Source organism: Somniosus microcephalus, unplaced genomic scaffold, assembly GCF_052327205.1.
Source record: "Somniosus microcephalus isolate GS21.2 unplaced genomic scaffold, FLI_Smic_1.0 unresolved_chr1, whole genome shotgun sequence".
NCBI classification, from domain to species: domain Eukaryota; kingdom Metazoa; phylum Chordata; class Chondrichthyes; order Squaliformes; family Somniosidae; genus Somniosus; species Somniosus microcephalus.
In genome coordinates this window covers 19,695,391-19,712,098 of record NW_028225179.1, presented here as the reverse complement: position 1 = coordinate 19,712,098, position 16,708 = coordinate 19,695,391, and the positions used below count along the sequence as shown (strand labels likewise).

The window sequence follows — 16,708 nt, the reverse complement described above, 5'->3', positions numbered from 1 at the left end:
GTCGCCTTGGAACACTGGTATGTCTCTTTGAGGGAGTCGAAACAGATTCTGTTGTTTTACAAGCATCTCTGCAATTTCGTTCTGACGTTGCATCACTCGGTATAGGCTTCTCCCTGTGTCTTCAGGCCTCTGGTGGTCATCAGCAGGGTCTAGTCTAGACCGTCTGACGTCTGGGGTAGCATCACGTGCTCCTGTTAGTGGAGAGGCCACTCTTCCACGCTGTAATGCCAGGGGATTGCCTTCGGGCTCTGTTGTAACTCTTGAAGGTGCCCTGGATCCAACTCTATGTGACAACGTTGACTGGCAGTGGCTCCCGCCATCCCGTGAGCCTTCATAATCTTCGTACGCACTCAACCTGGCGTGTGAGACCTCGATAGCTGTTTTTATCTCCAGCTGTTCTTTCTTTGCCTGCACCTGGGCCCGTTGGGCCTGCACTTGGGCCTGCAGTTGGGCCTGTTGGGCCTGCAGTTGGGCCTCTTGGACCTGCAGTTGGGCCTCTTCCCATTCAAGAGCTTGCTTCTCCGCTAAAGATGCTGCGCACGCCATCAGCGCCGCCCGTTCAGCCTCCGCTCTCATGCGTCGCGACGAGCTTGTGGTGGAAGCGACTGACCTGCGTCCAGAAACAGAGCTACCTTCTTTTCGATTTTTGCTCGGTCTGGCGGAAGTCTCTGAAGTGCTATCGTCTGGTCCGACTTCATCGTCAACTTTATCTTTCTCTGCTGTATCAGCATCTTGTCGAATCTTTAAAATCCACTGTTCCGTGGCCTTGATATAGTCCTGAATGCTGGTTGATTTAAGATCAAACCAGTTGTGCTGATCATCGTTTCCCTCTTCTTCAGACAGAAGTGCTAATACATCTTCATTGAGTACATTAAACTCTTCATGCAGCTTGGAGAAATCGTAATACATTATGTCTTCAGCTTTCTTAATATTAGCATTATCTTCCATGAGGCGATCAATTATCTTCATTTTTCCAGTTATCTGAGCTAATTTAGCCTTCCTTGCACCTATGCTTCTATGTAACTTCTCTTCCATTGCCTTTGGGGTGAGCTTTATTTCCCTCTTTTGGCTAGCAATCCTTCTGGCTGAGGGAAGCTCCTGGCTCCGCAAGGCCTCGGCCATTTTACCCGCAGCTCTTATTTAGCTTCTCAATAGAATGAACAAAGCAAGTAGCAGTCACTGTACCTTCGCGTTCTTATATTGTCGTCTGGCTCCGTGACCATTCATGTACACGTTCGCCGACGATTCCGTCCCTTCCTTCTTAGGGAGCAAGTTTTTGACTAATGTAGTGGCGCTTCTTAGTTTCCAAACAGGCAGGCCACTGAGCTGTGGGGCCTTTAACAACGAGTAGACGCGTGTCGAAATAAAACGTTCCCAAACGTAGCTTTGTCTTTTAAACTGTTTACTATAACACTTAACAAACGGAACTACAAAGCAAACACGTATAAACGAACACGGTCAAAAACTGTACTGCTCCAAACCTCACAGCTTCTGCCTCTTTCACCACGTGCAGTTTAAACTGTAAAATGGCTGCACCCATGTGTGGCTTAGGGACTGTTCCATTGTGGCAAGAATGAAGGGGGTGTCGGACTATATGACTGGAGCAAGAAAATAGGGGGTTTCTTAATACAATAAGTCGGTCAGGTAAATTAACTGTATTATGCCATTAAGCCACTATTTTAAAGTATTTTCTTAAGCTTTTATGGCTCTTACAGGGGACTCACTACTGGAAGCACCACTGTTCATAGACACAGGGACAGGGGACTCACTACTGGAAACACCACTGTTCATAGACACCGGGACAGGGGACTCACTACTGGAAACACCGCTGTTCATAGACACCGGGATAGGGGACTCACTACTGGAAACATAGAAGATAGGAGCATGAGTAGGCCATTCGGCCCTTCGAGCCTGCTCCGCCATTCAACGAGATCATGGCTGATCATCCAAACCCTAGCACCCGGTCCCTACACCGACAGCCATCCCACCCAAGCGCTATCCCTGTAACCCCACGTATTTAATTCCCCCCCTAACACTAAGGGCCAATTTTTTATCATGGCCAATCAACCTAACCCGCACATCTTTGGACTGTGGGAGGAAACCGGAGCACCCGGAGAAAACCCATGCAAACACGGGGAGAATGTCTGTGTGGAGTTTGCACAGTCACCCGAGGCCGGATTTGAACCCAGGTCCCTGGCGCTGTGAGGCAACAGTGCTAACCACTATGCCACCGTTCATAGCCACTGCTTATAGACACAGGGACATGGGTCTCACTATTGGAAGCATCCTTGTTCATAGACACAAGTGCAGGGGAACTCGATGCTGGAAGCAACAACAATAACAACAACTTTTATTTACATAGCACCTTTAAAGTAGTAAATCGTCACAAGGCACTGCGCAGGTGCATAAAAAAACAAAAAACGACACAGAGATGCATAAGGAGAAATTCGGGCAGGTGAACAAACACTTGGTCATAGAGGTAGGTTTTAAGGAGTGTCTTAATGGAGGAAAGAGAGGTAGAGAGGTGGAGAGGGTTAGGGAGGGAATTCCAGAGCTTAGGGCCGAGGCAACAGAAGGCACGGCCACCAATGGTTGAATGATTATAATCAGGGATGCTTGAGGGCAGAATTAGAGGAGCGCAGATAACTCGGGGGGTTGTGGGGCTGGAGGAGTTTACAGAGATAGGAAGAGGCGATGCCATGGTGGGATTTGAATATTATGACAGGAATTTTGAAATCGAGGCTTTAAGCCGGAGCCAAAGTAGGTCAACGAGCACAGGGGTGATTGGTGAACGGGACTTGGTGCGAGTAAGGACACAGGCAGCTGAATTTTGGATAACCTCAAGTTTACATAGTGTGGAATGTGGAAGGCCAGCTAGGTGTGCGATGGAATAGTGAAGTCTAGAGGTAACAAAGGCATGGGTGAGAGTTTCAGCAGTGGATGAGCTGAGGCAAGGGTGGAGATGGGCGATGTTACTGAGGTGGAAATAGGCGGTCTTCATTATGCTGCGGATACTCGGAAGCTCATTCCAGGGTCAAATATGACTCCAAGGTTGTGAACAGTGCGGGTCAGCCGCAGACAGATGTTAGGGAGAGGGATGGAGTCAGTGGCTGGGAACGGAGTTCACCACTGTTCATCGGCACAAGTCCAGGAGTCTCACTATAGGAAACAACATCGCTTTAGTTCCGATAAATCCCACAGTCCCACCGGTGATGGAGAAGCTGTGCATGAGCTGGAGAAAGTAAAAGTCCAAAGACAGCACAGGCTGATTGTTTTAATGATCTGTTTATTGTTCTCCAGGCAATCCACACACATAAGCCACCACAGTTATTGTTCATGTCCTTATATTATTTAAATATTAATCACAGTCGGGCTTATTCTCCTTTCACACTCAACTGGTGTAACCCACGTGTTCTGACGCTCATCCAGTAATCAACATCCCATTCTCACATCAGCCTAAACCTCAATGCTGGGTCTTGTATTTCTTTGTGTCCAGAGTTTGATTTAATCCAATTAAACCCCTACCGCTTTTATAACCTTACCATCCACCTCTTCTACCTTGCTCACTGACTCTTACATGGAAACACACGGGCCTTGTCAGATAGAGGCCAGCGTTATATCTGGAGAAGCCTGGGGCAGAGATGGAGCCTGTTGGGGTTCCGGTAAAAGATGGAAAGAACTCAGGATGGGATATGAGATGCAATGCAGGTCTAATGCTGGGAATTACTCCGATCTTTTCGTTGCTTAACTAATTTAAATATTATTCTCAGTGGATATTTCATCCCAATCTTCAGCTCCTCTCTGAATTTAGTCTGTGTTACTGCATAAATACATGTGTTTGTGCAGCAGCTCAATAGCAGGAGCATATAGCTGGTATAATCTGCGATAATCATTGGGTCATTGAAACCTATATGATAATAATGGTTTGTAATTCGCATTAATAAGAAAAATATCACGTATGTCATCCAGAGCAGTATGAAGTTTCCGGATATAGCGAAGAGTAGAATAATGGATTTCCTTCGGTTCTCCATCTCCGGATCATTGTGATTGGCATCATTCTTGCTGCTCCTCAGCCTCCTGCGGACTCTACTGGCCGCCAAAATGTGTCCTACGGTCAGAGCATTGAGCAGCAGCATCAGGAATATTGGGAGCAGTGGGGTGAAACAGCGATCAATCCAGGTAAATACTACCCACGCAGTTAGAGTGTAATACTCTAGTTTTGGATCACAGCCCCAGGGCACGTTGTCGATTGTATAGGAGTGTTCAAATATAAAGTACCAGGGAATGTTTTTCAAACAGAACAGCAGACACACGGTTCCTATAACCATGGCTGCAGTTTTCTCGGTGCAATATTTAGTCCTCAGCTTCTGGCAACAAATGGTAACAAAACGATCAAAAGTAAAAGCGACTGTTAACCAGACAGAAATATCTGTGACTGCACGGACCAGGACAGCGTGGAAAGAACACACAGGTGTGAGGAACAGGAAGGTAGTTGGGAAATAATAATCATTAATCCGAACCAGTATCACTTCAGTGATAATGACCAGTAGATCCGCCGCCGCCATGGCCACCAGGTAGCGGGTGATACACCTGGAGAGACCGCACTTTCCCCGGGACAGGATCACAATCGTCATCACGTTCGCTGTAAATGGGAAACAGACAGAAACAGGGAATCAGCCTTCAGATTACAGCAAGGGAGCCAGTTTCACAGTATTTGGTGTGAAATGTACTTTACTGCAGGATCTGGGGGTGGGAACTGAACTCGTTACCGCTGCCAGGATTGGGCAGTTGAAAACAATTTTAACATAAAATTGCAATGTTCAGTATAAGAGAGTCTGCAGTAAATAAGTGAAAATAAACGCCATCAGCAAAGATTAAAACATGAACAACATGGATTCTCTGGGAATTTCCTCAGAGCTGCTCCTCTTCCACCATCACAGCTTCATCGGAAGTGCAAGGAATCCTGACGAGTTCCGAGTAAATTACCGGAACTTAAATTGTATGAGCAAATGGACAGCCAGATAATGAGTTATAATTAATAGCAACAAGTAGCAGTTCAGTGACGGAAGAACAAATGAAAACAAAACGAAAGAAAAGTGATTGAAAATAAGTACTGAATGGTCAGTTATAAATTGGGAGATAAATGATGGGTGAGGAGCAGTGAGAATGAAGCCGGCCCGAAATGCGGAAAATGCTAAACGGTGAGCACCGATGGTGAGATCATCGGCGGGGTTTGGATCCGTGGCCAGGAGAGGGGCGCAGATACCAGGCGGGGGTCAGAACAGGCTCGTATTTGTCAGGTTGGATTCTCAGACTGGGGGGCATGACTAAAAACTGTTGAAAAGACAAATGTCAAACACCATGTTACAAAGCGACTTGTTGTGGGTCAACTCGACCAGTTTCTGTTTACAAACCACCAGATGGACATTTCAACAAAAGCAAAATACTGCGGATGCTGGAAATCTGAAATTAAAACAGAAAATGCTGGAAATACTCAGCAGGTCAGGCAGCATCTGTAGAGGGAGAAACACAGTTAACATCTCAGGTCGATGACCCTTCGTTAGAACAGGAAAAAGTCAGATGGACAGTTCACCTGATCAACCGACTCCCCCTCGCTGGGAACCCTAGGTCCTGACATCGGCGCCTTGAACAGTTCAACATCATGTGGGCAAACTCCAACAATCACCGCAAGGGGGAGTAGGTCAGGTGTGAGCAGCAACAAAGAAGATGACCTTGTACTGTGATCCCTGGAATAATTGAACCTTAAAAAGCACATGATGTAAGATGGAGCACACTCCCGACCTCGCTTTTGTCACCTCTGATAATGGATGAAACTTCAGAGGGAGGTGATGGCGGCGATCCCGAGCTTGCAGCAAAGACCAGTGCAAGTGACAATAGCGGCTGCTGTCCAACCCATGACAACAAAGTACCTGCCGAGATTCAGCTTCAGAAAGTTTTAGTGGGAAGGTTGTACCTCTGAATTGGACGAATCCATCTGTAAAATTAATCTGACACATGAGAAATATTGAGAACCTGTCACCCTGGTCTGTAAGATTTTCCAAAATTACATCCTAGCAGATATGGGAAATATATACAACTGAGCATCCGGAATAAACAATCAACAATATCAGAGTTTCACTCAGGATAATGTGTCGTATGGCAGGTTGTCAGCTTGACATGGAAAGAAGCGTCATGGGTTAATTGGTACAGAATAAGAGAGAGAAAGTGTGTGTGGGAGAGAGAGAGAATGAGAGACGGATAGAACGAGATAGGGAGAGACTAAAAGAGAGAGTCAGTGAAAGGGAGAGGGGAGAGAGAGGGAAAAAGAAAAATTGAGATTGAGAGACAGAGACAGAGAGAGAGAAAAACGAGAACTATATATATCAGAGACAACTCTGTGCAGAAGGAACAGCCTTTGCAAGATAAGGTAGGTGAAATAGAAATAATTCACTGTCTTCCTGCAGAACCGACTTTAGCCAAGAGACACTTCGGTGGAAATGATATGACATGATTTTAGGAGTGTATAATTTTTAAATAGTTAAGCAGCTGGGGGGATCTCCATGGATACAGAAATATATTGTAAAGGTACTGCCCCCGAATCAGAGATAAGAGATGTGAGGTGCTGTCCAGTGACCCTGAGCAGGTTGAGGTGGACCTTCTGCTTGAACCGCTGCAGTCCATGTGGTGAAGTTGCTCCCACAGGGCTGTTAGGGCGGCACTTCTAAGGTTTGGACACAGTTACTATGCACCAAATGTGATGGGATAATTTTTTCCCAATGTTACCAATATTTTGTAATGAGTCAAACCATTTCAGTAATTTATTTATCTGAAACATGCAGCATTATACAAAATTGCTAAAATTATTCGCCACATTTATCATGCACTAAACCATTAATTGATTCAACAATTGGATCAGTGTTTCAATGGTTTATTAATTATAGTCCCGCCTTACTTAGAGTCACAATTTAAACAGTGGTGACACTTAAATAACAAATGATTTGGTTACACAACGATTGCCGTCAATTACACTTGTTTCTATTTCCAAGTGCAATGACGGAATATGAAGAAAAGAATATCCACCACTCTGAGAATCCAACCACCAATGTCGTCAGTTAAAAATAAAAATATCTTTACTGCTGTGCCGCAATGTTTCTATTTCCCCAGCTCTCCGTTCCTTCAGTCTCCGGGCTCACTCTGCATGCAATGTCCCGAATATAACCATTAAAGCACAGAACATTATAATATCAATAAGCATATCGCAAAAGGAAGAGGGAGGACAGTTAGGGCGTGATATTCCCAGAATTTCTGAAACAGACCCGTAATCTGTAGAATAATCACCTCCGGACAAACACAGCAACTGAGCAGACCCGCAAGGAGAGCAGTAATACAAAGAGACACGGACTTATACAATCAATAACCGGTTACAATGCCTCACCGGGAACTCCACGGGCGACAAGTATAACTTCAGAAATCACTTATACCAGTTACACTGAAAATGGACACGCGATTAATGGAACTCCCATTGCAGAAATGCTGATGACTTGGGAGCTTGATGCACAGTTACACAGGGACACAGGAGGAGGTTATTCAGCCCCACAAGCCTTTTCCAACATCACATTAGACCCTGGCTGATCTGCACCTTAACTCCATTTACCTGTCTTGGTTCCATATCCCATGATACTCATACCATAAAAAGTTATATCCATCACAGTCTTCAAAATTTCAATTGACCGAGCACTGACGGGCTTTTGGGAAAACGAGTTCCAGGTTTCCACTGCCCTTTGTGTGAGAAAGTGTTTCCTGATTTCCCTCCTAAATGGCATAACTCTCATTTTAAGATCATGTCCCCTCGTTCTCCAATCTCCACCAAGGAAACAGTTTCTCTGCATATACATTATCGAATCTCTTTATCATTTTAAATAACTCGTATATAACACCCCTCAACATTCTAAACACAAGGAATACAAACTAAGTTTATGCAATCTGTCCTCACAATTTAACCCTTTAAGCCCCGGTGTAATTCAGGCGAACCTGCGCTGAACTCCCTTCAAGACGAATACATGTTTCCGGCGATGCGGTGCCCAAGACTGAACTCGTGCTCCAGATGGGGCCTGACCAAGGTTCGATTTAACTGAAGCATCACTTGCTCACTTTCGAATTCAAACACCCTTGTGAAAAAAAACAAAATCCCATCAACATTTATCCCTGCTTTTTGTCTCCTTCCTCGCAAGCAACTACCAACCTGTCTCACAAGGTTACCTCCAATACTGTGCAATCTCACCTTTGTTAATAATTTCTGTGTGAAACTTTATCTGAAGCAGGGAAATAACTGACACTGTATTACAACTTGTGAATATGGGGACCAACATTCCATTGCATCGTGTGCTGACGGTTTTTACAGTTAAAATTACCCCCGCTGACAGGACATTGAATGAAGATAACAATTGGAGCTTTTGCTGGATATTATATGTGCATTATGATCTCAATGAACATATCACTCAAGGAAGATGGCGGACAGGGAGGATGTGATATTCAATTAAATTCTGACATTGATTTGGAAAAAGCAAAACAAATTCTTCAGAAGGAACAGAAAAAATATCGGGCATGTACAAAGACCAGTGATACACATAAACCCTGATTCACAAAGTCAGTAAGTTCAGAATCAGTTAGCGGGAACACCAAATACCGCTTGTAGAACGGGAACATGGCAAACAGATATACAATACATTCCACTTTATTTATCTCTGAGAAATGATGGGGACTCTTGGTGCAGGACACCGAGCCACAATGGACCCTGTGAGCTGTAATATTCAGAGAAAGACTTATTAATACAGGAGCGAAGCTTCCAATGGGAGCATTAGGCTGCATTGTTCCTGAGATTTGTGAGAGTCAGTGGGACAGTGAGACAACTCACTTCACTATGTCCTTACTGAGTAACATCTTTAAACAGACCTGGCAGAGTTTAAAAACCAATAGTAGAAATATTTTAGTTTGATGCCGATCACATTTGTTCAAAAAGCAACCTGGAACTTTTAGTAGCAGCGGGTATTGGGAACTCATTCCACTGAATGTGAGATTTCAGTTTCCCAGCTGAAGGGGAGAATTTGATTCTTTGTAAAGTAGGAGTTAAAATACACCGGTTTCATACCCAGGGCTCAGTCACACTAAACTATGAATCTGAGCCAGAGGAATGTAACACAGACACAGATTACAGGGCGATATGATCAAAGTGTTTAAAATGTTGCAAGGATGGGAGAAGGTAGATAGAAGCAGATTGATTCCAGCAAATGATGGGGTCAAGAACGAGGTGTCATAGATACAAGATTGAACAGAAGACATTCGGAACATTGGAAAAGGGAGCGGGAGAAACATCTTTACAAAGAGAGTTGGGAGGCAGTGGAGTTCAGTTCCAGGGTTAGTGGTTGAGGCAGAAGCTATGCTCAGTTTCAGAGTAGAGTGGATAGGTTGATGGAGGAAGAGGTGATGAAGGGATATCGGGACAGGCTGGTTAACTGTCTTTACAAATATCTTCTAACTGTAAGGATCAGAAGGAAACTAATTATAACTTGGTAGCGAGCAGCGGTTTGACCGGGCGGACAGGCTGGCTGAGAGTTCAGCCAGTGTTATATCAACATGCAAGTGTATGATCTGAACAATAAAAGTGTCCGGTTTGTATAAAGGGACCAGAACCCGGCTTCTGATCGGTGCTCTGGGTAAAATGCGGGTGATGGAAGCTGAAACGGATTTTTCAAATGGGGACAAACCCAGGAGAGTTTCACAGAGTGCCGCTGCTTTGTTTCAATTACTCTCTCACTGCATTGGATTCCCGGTCTGAGCTGCTGGAAGAGATGTGACAGGCAGCACTGTGCCCGCCCGGTGGGTGAAGAGGAGTCTGAGAACAGGCTGGTGACCGGTCAGGAGAGAAGACCAGGGCGAGATCCTATGTCCCTGCATGGAGCACAAACCCACCCTCGGCATGGAGTGTGTTCAGCAGGAACAATATCCAGCACTTTGCTGGAAACAGACTGAGAAGAGCAGGAAGATTCTGATTAATGAGACTGAACAAATCCCAGTCCTGACTCTCCGGATTCCCAGGTATATATCCAGGAGCGGCCGTCAGTCGACCGATCCCCAGCGGGAGTCAGAGGGGGAAAAACTGGAGCATTTTATAACACAGTGAATGTTCAGCAAAATATAGTCCTTGTCAGGTATTACCGAGTGTTACTGGAAAGAAGGGGAGGAGAGAAAATTTGGCCGGGCATGGAAACAATGGAATGAAAATATTCCATGGAATCACACATTGCACGAGTTCTCAGTTAAAATGGAATCATTGGAAAGACATTAAATGCAGAAAATAATCTGCAGTTTTTATGGGGTTTAAAGAAACTAAAAAATGCAAAAAATTATCAGTCAATGAACGAGGTACAGCGGGAAATACAGTCACTGAATTTCTGCCTTTCAATTGACTTGTGAAAAACAGTGAGAAAAGGACACTTACCGAGATAGGAGCAGAAACAGAGTCAACCCTGATTCACAACTTCAGTAATGGAAGATAATCTCTTACCGGGGATTCCAACGGCTGCTATAATCGGATAGTAAATCATTACTGCCTGTATAACTGGCGGTAAGATGGTAAATGGATATGCAATGTACGGAACTCTCATTCTGTCGGAGAAGTGATGGTGACTCTTTGCACTGGACACAGGGCTCAACTGAGTCTGTGAGATGAGTGATTGAGAGAAAACCATTTATAATTGAGGGACACTTCCCGTGGGATCAGGAAGCATCAGGAGTATTGACATTACTTCCAGTCATTTGGGCAGCGTGTCAACTCCCTACACTGTCATGTTTGTGCTGCACTAATTAGATACAAATTGATATTGCAAGTGTTTTGAAATGAAACCGCCCAAAGATTGGAATAATACTTTGCTCACATTTCTCTCTGTCAATGTACTGAAAGCCGGGCTCTGACAGCATCGCTGCAACACCTTCAACAGAAGCAGCTTCAGGGTCCCCCCTGTGACGTCACACGGCTCAGTCCTGTCGATGCAGCAACTGAACTCCCCCAATTCTCCAACATCTTTCAGTGTTTACACCGCCCCCGGAGCTCCAAACTCAGCGCTTTCAATGTGGGAGTTTAGGCTGGCAATTGAGTGAGGAATTTGTGTCTTTAGGACGGGAAGAGTTCGGTCTTTGCAGCAACACCTGGAATAAATTAAATCTAAAATCTCAGGTAGAAAAATGAAACCATGGACAGGGGCTCGAAAAATCCTGGATTTCACTGAAATCCACATTCTATAAAGGTTACAGGTTAAGGCAGAGCCCTGTTCCTTTAGAGGGATAATCTAGGTATGGGGTACTATACAATATTGAAATAGGTTGGGCCACATTTAGAGCAGAATCGCTGTGGAAATCTCCATCCCCCAGGATTATGTGGGCTGCGGTGGGGATTAGAGTTTCTGCTCATTTCATTATTTTCTATTATTATCCCATTCCCGGTAGTTTCACTTTGATCTTTCCAGTGATATTATCGAAGGTCAGTCCGTGGGACACAGGTGCATTCAGACCAGGAGTAAGTCATTCAGCGTCTCGGGCCTGCTCCGCCATTCAATTTGATCATGGCTGATCTGCAGCTCAGACCCGTTTCCCCGGCTTTGCTGCTTATCGCTTCATATCCTCACCTTACAACAATGTATCGATCACAGCCATGAAAGCTCCAAATAATCCCGAGCATCTGCAGCTTTTTGTGGGTTAGAGTTTCAAATTCCCACCAGCCATCGTGTGACAAAGTGTATCTTGATTTCGCTCCTGAATGACATAAATCTAATGTTAAGCTTATTGTATAGAATTACAGATAATATACAGCAGAGGAACAGGCCATTCGGCCCAACTGGTCCAAGCTGCTGTTTCTGCTCTACCAGTCTCCTCTCACCCCATCACCATGGCCTTCTAGTCATTTCACCCTCATGTATTTAGCTAGCTTCCCCTTAAATACATCTGTGCAACTCGATTCACCTAATGATTGTGGTAGCGAGTTCGACAATACGTCCCCTTGTTCATGATTCTTGCACCAGACAGAATTGTTTCCCGGTATCTACCCTATTGAATCGTTAGACATTTTAAGCACCTCCTACAGGTCAGCCCTCAATCTCCTTTTCTCAAGGAAATGGAAGCAATATTTTGCAACATGTCCTCGTAATTTAACCCTTTTAGCTCAGGTAAATTTCAGGTGATTCTGTGCTGCATCAACTCCAAGGCCTATATATAATCAGTGAGGGACTCGGGAGGTGAGAGAAGGAAGGAAGACTGGAAAATGGATTGGAGGGACAGATTGGGGCCTCGTGGAAAGAGAGGGGCAATGGGGGTCGGAGGATGGGAAGACTAGAGAATGGGAGGTCAGAGAGAGGATAATGGGGTCAGCCAGAGGGGGAATGAGGGTCATGACAGAGGAATGGGGTTAGGGAGAGGGGGCAAGAGGGTCAACAGCAGGTACATGGGATCCTGGAGACGGGGGAAGTGAATCAGCAGCAGATAAATCGGGCCAGGGAGTGCGGGAAGATGGTCAGCAGCAGGTAAATGGGTTCAAAGAGAGGGGGAAAGAGGGTCAGCAGCCGGTAAATCGGGCCAGAGAGAGGAGGGAAGAGGGTCAGCAGCAGGTAAATGGGGTCAGAGAGAGGGGGGAAGAGGGTCAGTAGCAGGTAAATGGGGTCAAAGAGAGTGGGGAAGAGGGTCAGCAGCAGGGAAATGGGGTCAAACAGAGGGGGAAGAGGGTCAGGAGCAGGTAAGTGGGTCAGAGAGAGGGGGAAGAGGGTCAGCAGCAGGTAAAAGTGGTCAGAGAGATGGGGAAGAGGGTCAGCAGCAGGAAAATGCGGCCAGAGGGAGGGGGAAGAGGGTCAGCAGCGGGTAAATGGGGTCAGAGGGAGGGGGAAGAGGGTCAGCAGCAGGTAAATGTGGTCAGAGACAGGAGGAAGAGGGTCAGCAGGTAAATGGGGTCAGAGAGATGGGGAAGAGGGTCAGCAGCAGGTAAATGGGGTCAGAGAGATGGGGCAGAGGGTCAGCAGCAGGTAAATGGGGTCAGAGAGAGTGGGAAGAGGATCAGCAGCAGGTAAATGGGGTCAGTGTGAGGGGAAGAGGGTCAGCAGCAGGTAAATGTGGTCAGTGTGAGGGGGAAGAGGGTCAGCAGCAGATAAATGGGGTCAGAGAGAGGGGGAAGAGGATCAGCAGCAGGTAAATGGGGTCAGAGAGAGGGGGAAGAGGGTCAGCAGCAGGTAAATGTGGTCAGAGAGAGGGGAATCTCCATAGGGCTGTGGATGACTATCTTCATGACTGAGATCGATAGATATCTGCGCACCAACTGAATCAAGGGATATGAAGATCGGGCGGGAAACTGAATTTGTGGTGGAAGTTCAGCCATGATCTTACTGATTGGTGGAGCAGCCTCGAGGGTTTCTATGGCCTACTCCTGCTCCTTTTTCTAATGTTATTATGAAACGCAGCAGCCAATTTGTGCACAGCAAGCTCCCACAAACGGCAATGTGACAATGACCAGATAATCTGTTGTTTTGAGTTGATTGAGGGATAAATATTGACCAGGACACCGGGTAATTTCCCTGCTCTTTATCGAAGTAGTGCCGTATGTGATCTTTTACGCCCACCTGAGAGGGCAGACGGGGCTTGGTTTTAACGTCTCAGCTAAAACACGGCAACTCCAACAGTGCAGCACTCCTTCAGTGCGGCACTGCAGTGCCCAGGTCTCTGAACCAATATCTTTCTGATTCAGGGTGTCACCAACTGAGCCAGGGCTGACACACAGCCTCCCTGAAGGACCACTTCATTGTATCGAAACGGAGCTGGAGCTTCCCGGATTGTTGGAACCGACAGGTTGCAGGTGTCCTGTTGAGCGAAAGAATCTCTCTGAGAAGAGCGGGAAGCCAATCGGGGAAATTAAAGGAAGTGGTGAATTAGTGACCTGCCAGACACCCAATCCGGGAATGACGGATTCAAACAAATATAGGAAAGAAGGAACTCTACGGGGACCTGTTCGCTAATTCTTCAACATCGTAAAACCATCCCAAGTAATTCTCCCGGTGTCCTGGCCGGTATTTCCACCTTACATTAATTTCACGGAAACTTTGACTTTAAATCAGACAATAGTCAGAAGATGGCAGCGTGAATCTACATTGCAGCTGAATGTATTGTCATGTATTGTGTTTAAAGTTACCTCACACTATTTATAAAATGGGGCGCACAGTTAAGATGAAGAGGGGCAGGCGAACTGTGGTTTCCACTGCGGCTGCTGCTCAACAATAATTGCCCTCAGTGTGTACAGTGAGCAGAAGGAATTGCTGCTGTTTCTTCACATTTCCCACTGCACTCATTGTCATTCTGCTTTAACAGAACCAGCTTGGATCTCCAGATATATTTAAACATTAAACCTCGGGGCTGATAGAATAATGATACAATAATATGAACATCATGTGCTTTCAATGGAGAAGTGTTTTCCACCTGCCGTGAGCAGAGAGCTTGGTGAAGATAGCGTTGGGTGAATCTGCTAAACTGAGTGGTGATGGGAAGTTGGTGAGAGTGGGACTTCGGTGCAGAGGGGGAGGGAGCTGCTCAGTAATTTAAATCAAGGAACAACAGTAAATACACCAAAATAGTCGAACTAATTAGAACTAGGGATAAAATTAAAATTAACTAAGTTCAGGATAGCAACATTAAAGGAATCTGAACTGCATTAAATAAAAATCGGATGTACGTCATTAATTAAATAATAAGTAGGAGTAAGGAGTGCTAAATTAATATATATAGAATAATAGAATAGAATCATAGAAGTTTACAGCACCGAAGGGGCCATTCGGCCCATCGTGCCAGTGCCTGTTCTTTGAAAGAGCGGTAAAATTTGAAGCCAGACCCCAGCGTTTTACTCTTAATCCTGGAAATCAGTTCCCTACAAATACAGGTCCAATTTTAATCAAGATCAAGGGGCAGGTGAGACCCGATGCCTGCAATTCTTGTGGCATTTAGCAGCTGCAGAAAGTTTCCTGTTTCCTGGACAACCACGTGTGCAGGATGAGCCCCCAATTTCTCGAGCTCAGGGTTTCTGAGACTGAGGAGCGGCGGGAGTCACTGCTGGGCATTCGGGTGATGGCAATTTCCCGTAGAAAAAGTTGCAGGAGGTGGTAACCACGCAGCTACAGAGAGTTCAGGTGGGGAGTAAGTGGGTGGCCAGCCGGCAGGTGAGGAAGAGGCAGGCCCTGCAGGAATCCCCCGCGAATCTGGCCCTCTCAACCCGGTTTTCCGTGCTGATACCAGTGACGGTGATGACACCCTGGGGGAGTGCATCCTAGAGCAAAGAGCTTGGTGAAGGGAGAGATGGGTGAATCTGCTAAACGGCTTCGTGGGGCAAATGGCTGCACAGGGGGCGCAGCAATGCGAGCACATTCAGTAGTGCTTGGGGATTTGATATTCAGCGGGGAGAGACAGGCGTTACAGCATCAGTCGTCGTGATTCTCGCAGAGTATGTTGCCTCCCTGATGCCAGGGTGATGGACATCATTGATAGGGTGCATAACATTTTGCGAAGGGCAGATGAACAGCCAGCAGCCATGATCATTGTTGGAACCAATGACAGAGATAGGAAACGGGCTGTGTTCCTACAGGCACATTTTCCAGAGCAAGTTAAATTGCAGGACCAAAAATGGCAGTTATCCCTGGATTACTCCCAATGTCACGTCCTGGAGCATATAGGAGAAGTAAGATAAGACATGTTGACGTGTGGCTGGAGAACTGGTGCAGATGGGAGTTGTAAGACAATCTGATTGTCTGATAGTTTATAGAGTTCAGACTCGTGGAACAGACAACACAAAACCCAATGAATATGTGAAATTTCTTTTAATTAAAAATTCACAAGAGGTTACAAGTAAAATTAGCAGAATACAAACAGTACTCAATTCATGTACTTATCACAAGCAAGTATCAAAAATCATTTACTTTAAGCTCAGGTGATTAAAAGCAAACCCACATGCATACAACACCTGGTTGGGTATTGGAGCCGTGGGGCAGTGGGTGAATGGGTGGGAATTGGAGTTGGGGGTGCGTGGGTGAATGGTTGGGTATTGGAGCCGGGGGGGGGCAGTGGGTGAATGGTTGGATATTGGAGCCGGGGGGCAGTGGGTGAATGATTGGGCATTGGAGCCGGGGGGCAGTGGGTGAATGGTTGTGTATTGGAGCCGGGGGTCCCTGGGTGAATGTTTGGGTATTGGAGCTGGCAGTCCATGGGTGAATGGTTGGGTATTGGTGCCGGGGGGCAGTGGGTGAATGTTTGGGTATTGGAGCTGGCAGTCCATGGGTGAATGTTTGGGTATTGGAGCCGGGGGGCAGTGGGTGAATGGTTGGGTATTGGTGCCGGGGGTCATGATTGCATATTGGAGCCGAGGGGGCAATGGGTGTATGTCTGGGTACTGGAGCTGCGGGGGCAGTGGGCGAATGGTTGGGTACTGGAGCCAGGGGGCAGTGGGTGAATGGCTGGGTACTGGAGCTGAGGGGGCAGTGGGTGAATGTTTGGGTACTGGAGCCGGGGGGCAGTGGGTGAATGGTTGTGTACTGGAGCCGGGGAGCAGTGGGTGAATGGTTGGGTATTGGCACCGGGGGGCAGTGGTTGAATGCTTGGGTACTGGAGCTGGGGGTGCAAGGGTGGTGCAATGGGT

The 16,708-nt window shown here is 46.3% G+C and overlaps 1 protein-coding gene across 1 annotated transcript; it reads right to left on the bottom strand.

Moving 5' to 3' along the window:
* Positions 1-3,297: 3,297 nt before the first annotated feature.
* LOC147093864 (putative G protein-coupled receptor 139) lies at positions 3,298-10,700 on the bottom strand. The gene is made up of 2 exons (XM_085973915.1): positions 10,565-10,700; positions 3,298-4,642 (listed from the first exon to the last, which is right to left on the bottom strand). The coding sequence occupies exons 1-2, from the start codon at positions 10,662-10,664 to the stop codon at positions 3,711-3,713; spliced, it is 1,032 nt and encodes a 343-aa protein (XP_085830041.1). The 5' UTR covers positions 10,665-10,700; the 3' UTR covers positions 3,298-3,710.
* Positions 10,701-16,708: the final 6,008 nt, after the last annotated feature.